Here is a 7,470-nt window from a genome sequence, read left to right on the forward strand (position 1 = left end):
GTCTGTGATCGATGGATTTGAACGAAAACGAATCTTTGCACTTGATGATGAAAGAAAACTGTTCATCGCGTTTACAAAAATTTGTGTGTTTGTTTAATTGTGTTTTTGGTGATATGTTGTTGTTGGTGACGGCAGAGGAGCGTAGGTCTATCAGTTTTGTTTACGGAGATGCCTGTCGAGAATTGGACTCTGCTCACATGAAGACCTGTTGAGGAATGTTCGATTTATTATTTCGCTTTTGTTGTCGAATTATAAATTGGACAATTTAAGACGTGTAGAAATAATTTTATTTTATTAACCAAACAAACGTAACAACGGAAGAGGAAAAGTAAAACCAAGAAGTAGTAGTAGTAATAATAAATTAAATTTAAGCATGGATATTAAAATTAATAATAAAACTAATAATTGTTTAAAATGCTTAAAATAACTATACATAAATTAAATTTAAGCATGGATATTAAAATTAATAATAAAACTAATAATTGTTTAAAATGCTTAAAATAACTATATATATATATATTTAATCCCTTACAATACTCTCCCATTCAAATGGAAAAATGTTTGTTTATTGTGTTGACTTTGATTTCTCCACTCTTCTTGGAAGATATGGTTGTTGGTACCAATATGGCTGGCGTTGATTTTGTCTCTCGTGATGATGTTGTTTTTGTCGCTTATAATGTAGTTGATGGTTCTGCTGTAGCTGACATTTAACTTGTTTTTTAAGATGTCGATGATGTTTTTAGTGATGATGTTGTTGGTGATGACGTTGTTGCTGATAACGTAGTTGACACTTTGGTTGTTGGTTCGAACTTGTTCTGACCTCTCATGCAAAGTTTTGTCCAGCTTCAAGCGATTTCTAGAATGAGATGAGTGTGAGGACGATGAACTATGTTCTGTTTTTCTCCTTGTAATGATCTTGCTGCTGCTGCTGTTGAACAGGAGAAGGAAGAGAAAGAAATGGAAGGAGAGAATCGTTCATGTGTGAATTTGCTGATAAGATATTCTGCTCAACATTTTGCTGTTGTGATTGTTGGATGCCATTTTTATCTTTGTTCTTGCTCAGAACAACTTTCATTTCAATGAACTCTTTTGGTGGCTGCCCCTCTTCAATTTTGTTTACGTTTTCAGGATTCAAATTTATTTTAAAAAGCTTTCTTTCTCGGGACTGGTTGGAACGCATTGGTTGGTTTCCACCCGTGTCAATGATGTGCTCAACCGTTGACGTCTTTTCGATTTGTTTATCATTTCATTATCGTTTGCCGAAGCGGTTTCATTGGTTATCGCGTCGATTAATTTGTGGTCGGTGCAGTCAACGTTCATCGAGATGTTTGCGCTGTCATTTGCAGTCTTATTTTTAATATGTTTTTCAACAGTTAAATTTCTCAGTTTTTTCAGGTCAAAATTCTTTTGAGCCGCAATAACCTGTGAAACTGATGACTGCAATACCTGTGGAAATTGCTTTGGTTTGGTTTATTTAAATGTTGATAATAACTCTACTTTTAGAACGTCGTAATCTGTTCCTCTTTGCAAATATAGTGACAAAGTTGAAACTACATCCACCGACAAGGAAATTATTACGTGATAGAATCTTGTTTTTTTTTTAATACCACGTTCCGCAATTGATATTGCACTTCGGCATTCTCGAACCAATTTGTTGACGCCGTTTTCTTGAAAGGAGATAATATTGCGATCGGGTCATCATTTGGTTGAGACATTTTGTTTTCGTTTTTAAATGTTCGATTTATTATTATTTCGCTTTTGTTGTTGAATTATAAATAGGACCATTAAAGAAAAGTAGACATAATTTTATTTTACTGAAAAAACAAACGTAACAATCTGGTACTAACGTAAAAAAGGAAGAGGAAAAGTAAAGCCAAGTAGTTGTAGTGATAATGATAAATTAAATTCAAACATAGATATTAAAATTAATATTAAAACTAATTAATAATTAAAATGTTAAATGTTTATAATATACCCCACAGACCCACCACCGATGAGACAATCGGTCGTAACTACGGTGTTGTGTGTGTGTATGTGCGTGTGTGTATGTGCGTGTGTTTGTTTGCTTGTGTGTGTGTGTAGATGTGTGTGTGTGTGCTAAGAAATATATATCACTGCATGATTCTGGTTCAATTTTTTAATATTTCATATCATATTTTTATCATTGTTTTTTAACTTATTTATATAGAAAACAAAGTTTATAATTAATTTATTATTCATTTTTATCTTGTACTATAAAACATTTTTACGGCAATCCTTAACCATTTTCAATGCAGTATGTTATCAAATATTGGATTGTATTATTGATATACTTATATCTGTGCGTTCCTACATTATTGGCTCCAGAATATCATTTTGTGTTGATTCATCATTTCTCTTTATTAGTAGTTTTTCTGACGGTAGTAAAGTTACTGCATCCTGTTAAATATTTATTACAGGGTTCTCTTTGTTTATGTAACTTGCTAATGCAATTTTGAGTTGAAATGGATTCCTGTTGGGTTTCAGTATCTATATTATTGTTGGGTAATTTTCTAATAATTGCTCTTCCGTGATTACCGATTACATGATTTTTTATTGTACCTTTTTATGTATGTATAACTAATCTTCGTGTCAATGTGGTGTCTGAAATATTTTGAATTACGGTGCCTTCATTCGCCGATAGGACATTAAAGGAATATATCTGGTGACTAAAATTGAACCAGAAACTGATCAAAGCTGGAAATGGAGTAATATTTTTTAAAAATTGTAACAATTAACAGCCTCAACCCTAACTTTTACATATATAACAACCAAAGTTTTATTTAAAGAAACTATATAAACCAAACATGCTCTGAAGTAGATTTATGACAAATCGAAATAAGGCCTTATCTGCATGATGAATTCGGATAACAACAGTTTCATTAAATTTCTTAATGAACTTGAATAATTCTATTTACAACAAATTGAACAACTTTCAGAAAATTCTAAAAAAAAACATTGAAAAGACAAACTTTCAATTGAATAATGCCAACAATTCGGTAGAATTCATACAAAAATATATAAAATATGGTCTTCTTCCAATATAACAATTTATATATATATATAAATATATATATATATATATTAATATATGGTTTATATATATATATATATATATATATATATCTTAAATCTTATTCGCCAGGCTACTGACGAGTCTCGTGAGAGACGAAACGTACGTCTGGCCTAATGCGGTAATGGTTTACCAATAATATATATATATATATATATATATATATATATATATATATATAGATGGTCAAAACTGGGTAATGGTTTACCAATAATATATATATATATATATATATGTGGTTGAAACTGTCGTATATTCAATAATTTATAAATCTTAAAAATCATTGCGTTTTCGGCTTTAATCATCAATAATTCAGTTTTTCTATATGAAAAAATGTAACACTATTATTTAATTTATTTAATTATTCATTTAATATAAAAATGTATTTGGTAGTGAAATCGCTGACGACTTACGTAATCCATTTCTTCTGTTTAAGTTTAACGAATATTCCTTCTTTAATATCACTGGTCTTTGATTTTTTAAAGGGTTATTTTTTGAGGGTGACGCAGATGATGGCGAAGACGACGGTGGTGATGATGATGATGGAGAAGTGGCATTAGATAAGTGATTAGATAAAGTTAGCGATGATGTTGCTGATGATGTAGAACACGACAGCGCTGTACCATCTGATTTACTTTTCAACAAAGGATTCCGCTTCATCATTTATAACTCCGATGCTGTTTTTTAAGGCATTGATTTTTTATATTGTCGAATTAAAAAATTGTTAATTTTAAATTTCATTGAAGTCAAACAAGTATTAAAGAGTTTGAAAATTTTTAGTATGTTGATAATAATAATAATCAAATACAATTGAAAACCATTTGGTTGAAGTTAAATATGTTGTTGGTAAGCCTATTTAAAGAATTTTAACTGAAATACACTCACACAAACTGTATATTTAGCTCTAACAAGGAAAACTAGAACATGATATATATATATATATATATATATATATATATATATATATATATATATATATATATAATGCTGGTAAAACACCATAATTAATGCAGTAATTTATGAAATCTACCAAATTTCTAGCGTTGGATAGTTTTTTTTATTACAATATTTTAAACTAAATTCTTGCCGTCATTATTTATTTTATTAAAATTAGAATAATATAGAGTTTTCCGATTCATTCTTAAGTGTATAGGACCTATTTCGATTTTTCAATCATATTCAGCACTTGTTGCAGTTTATCTTGAGAATGTGTATAACACAGTACTTGTTGCAGTTTATATAGGGAATTTATATAACCCAGGGTTTTTGTTCCTGTGATTTGCATTTATCATTATTATTAATGTTAATTTTGCTATCTTCATTATTGTTATTATTTACTTTGTTAATTTTACTATCTCCTTTATTAATTGATATGATTTTTCTTTTTGGGCTAATTACTTTGGTACTATGTTTTATTGCTTCGGTGTTGTGTTTTATTGCTTTGATAGCACTTCGGTCGATGTTGTTTTCTTCGGTGTCTTCATCGGTACCATTGTTGATCTTATTATATTTTATTATAGTCCTTCTTGTTGGGAGTATAGTCGATGCGAATGGCTTCGGTTAATTTCAGATGGGAATGGCTGGAATTACAGTATATTATTTTGGTGTTGTTGTCCAGGATTTCTCTTGTAGTTTCAATATTGTGTGTGTGTTCTTTTTTATAGAATTTTCCCTTTTATGCATGGTCAGACGTCTAATTAGCGATTTTGTAGTTACTCTAATATATGAAACATTTTGATGTGCACAGCCGTCAAATCGACATGTAAATTCATATATCAGATGGCTACGTTTTTAGAGTCGAACCATGCTGAGAAATGCAGTTGTTGTTCATGGCAAAGTTTAATGTCTTTGCATTTCTCTAATAAATTCGTAATTTTATTTTTGTCAGAAGAGTTATTTGGTTTGACATTTTAAAAAATGATTTGTTTTAAGACGGATTCGTTCGTTTTGTAGTTGGTGTTCACATGATTCCTATAATAAAAGATGATGTCATCGTATGGATTATTATGTTCTGGACTGCTGAGTTGTTGTAATTTATTTTATTATCCTCGATCATTACTGTGCAGTGTGCAGTGTCCATTGTTTACCAAGAGATTCGTAATTCTTTTCAATTCCGCATCACGTTTTTTGTTTGATGATGAGTGGGTGGTTGACAAATGCTCTTGTTGTACTCATTATAAAGTGAGCATTTATTTTTTCTATTCATGCAAACGCCTTTATTTGTCGTATTTACATAGACTGCAGTTTCAAAGTTATGTTCATTGCGGGTGACAAGGACATCAAGAGAGTAAGGATATATCATTCTCATGCTCGATGGTGAAATTTACTTTGAATTTTTTGAGAACAGTGAGTAGTTCATTAACTTTATTAAGATTTTTAAATGATACAAAGATGTCATTAACTTAGATTGCATATATGTGAGGTTTGAAATTATATATATATATATATATATATATATATATATATATATATCCTCTTCAATTATCCTCTTCGTCCAATTAAAGGTCAAATCCCGACAGCCACCTATCCTATAGCAAAGCTTCTCAACAAAATCCTACCTCCGTACACCCCTAATGACTATAATCGACAATCTTCAAAAGAATTTATAAGTTTGTTGAACACAAACCAGCAATCCAATCAAATCGCTTCCGTAGAATCATTGTTTACCAATGTTCCCATCAAAGATACCATCGACATAATAATCATCACCGTTTACCACCTCAATCTAACCCCATTAACAATACCTAAACACATGCTAAATTCATTGTTGCAAAATTGCACCACGGAGGCACCATTCTACAGCCTCAATGGGAATCTATACAAGCTGATAGACAGTGTCACCTCTAGGTGTACCTTTTGCCAACTTCTATATTGATCATCTAGAAAAATCATTTTTGGAAACAGTTTGCATACATAACAATAAACACTTCCACTAGTTTCACTGAACACTAACCATTCACGTCTTTCTTTTTGGCCATTCGCCTTGGTCAAGTAAAAGTTATGTTCAGACAAATGACGAAAATATTGTCTGCCAAGATCTGTCATCAACATGCTAGCGCGTGAAAAGTCGCCAACATTTTTTGGTTTGAAATCCAAAACATAATTACGCATGGTTTCTGTCAATTTCGCTGGCCACATAACAATATCTGTCAAAATTTCACTACAGTTGTTATCAACAGTTTCGATACTCGCGACCTCTATAGAACCTTCAGCCGGCGGTTCAGATTCTGGCAATTCTGTTGGATAGGACTCAGAATCCATACTGGCTGTTGCCGAGACGACTGCACTTTGATTACCAGCTGTTATTTCTGTTTGAGTAGTTTCTGATGATGGGGTTACCGGTCGTTTCGCTAAAAATGTCAACAAGGCGCCTTCGTTTTTCGCATCTTCTGCTTTTCTTTTGAATATCACGTTTTTTTGCACCTGAGGGATATTGTCTCATAGACATTGTTTTAATGAAACGATTGTGTTGCAATCAGCAGCAGAAAAGAAAAATGATCATTCATCCACAGAGTGAAATTATTAAAATAGTGTAATAAACTGGCAATTAACAATTAGTTATTGCAAAAAATTAAAATTTGAATTGAAATTTTTAATTGAAATCTGTGACGTAAGATGCACCAATAGTGTTCGAATTTTACCACAATTCAAAAGTTTGTTTACATTTTTAATTTAGGGTTGAGCGAAAATTTGCACGCGCATTTTTGGCAACGCATAAATTGTTGTTTGTATATTTTTTTTCATACGTTGTTCAAAAATATTTAGAAATAATTATGAAATATATTATCTGAAAATGTAAAATTAATTTTTCTCAAACTTATTAAATTTTTTTGTGCGAAATATTTTACTGTGTTAAAAAAAGTTTTGGGGGCCCCTAAAATTTGGGGGCCCTAACCCTAACCCTAACCCTAAATTCGCCACTGGTTCTTATAATATATTATTATGTTATTTTTGTTGTAATTATTAGTTGCAGTGTTGTGTTGTTGCCAATTTTTGTTCTTTGCGTTCTATTCTATTTTTTTCTAGATCATGAAAGTTTTATATCCATTTTTAGTGAGCAATTTAGTGACTCTATTAAATTCTGTTCGCCGGTTTCAAAAGAATGCCTATAAGCTTGGTTTACAAAACAGAGAGCGTGCTCTCTAGATATGTTTGACACAATTCACTATTTTTATTAAGACATAAAACATTTTTTTGGTGATTATTGAAGTTTTAAGTTCATTATGAATATTTTGTTTTTCTGAAACTGGTGGTCAGGTTGGGTGTCCGGATGTAAAAATTTTCCCCAAAATTTTTCTATGCCATCACAAACAAAAACAGCGGCCCCTAGTCCCCAGCAAGCCTTAAGTGGTCAAGGGGTGCTAAGAATCAAAACTCTT

At 31.2% G+C, this 7,470-nt stretch overlaps 2 protein-coding genes across 2 annotated transcripts in view; both read right to left on the reverse strand.

Annotated features, from left to right (window-relative positions):
• Positions 1-528: 528 nt before the first annotated feature.
• HELRODRAFT_183153 (hypothetical protein) lies at positions 529-1,715 on the reverse strand (the record flags this gene model as incomplete). Its single annotated transcript, XM_009012192.1, has 2 exons — positions 529-928; positions 1,579-1,715. The coding sequence occupies 2 exons, from the start codon at positions 1,713-1,715 to the stop codon at positions 529-531; spliced, it is 537 nt and encodes a 178-aa protein (XP_009010440.1).
• A 2,532-nt stretch (positions 1,716-4,247) lies between these two features.
• The window catches only part of HELRODRAFT_183154 (hypothetical protein), a gene marked incomplete at both ends in the record, with an annotated part of 3,321 nt that continues 98 nt past the window's right edge, over positions 4,248-7,470 (reverse strand). Inside the window, 2 exons of the mRNA XM_009012193.1 lie at positions 4,248-4,363; positions 6,298-6,514. Coding sequence (XP_009010441.1) covers positions 4,248-4,363; positions 6,298-6,514 — 333 coding nt within the window. The remainder of the gene's footprint in view (positions 4,364-6,297; positions 6,515-7,470) is intronic.

The sequence above is a fragment of the Helobdella robusta genome (assembly GCF_000326865.2).
Source record: "Helobdella robusta unplaced genomic scaffold HELROscaffold_100, whole genome shotgun sequence".
Classification (NCBI taxonomy): Eukaryota; Metazoa; Annelida; class Clitellata; order Rhynchobdellida; family Glossiphoniidae; genus Helobdella; species Helobdella robusta.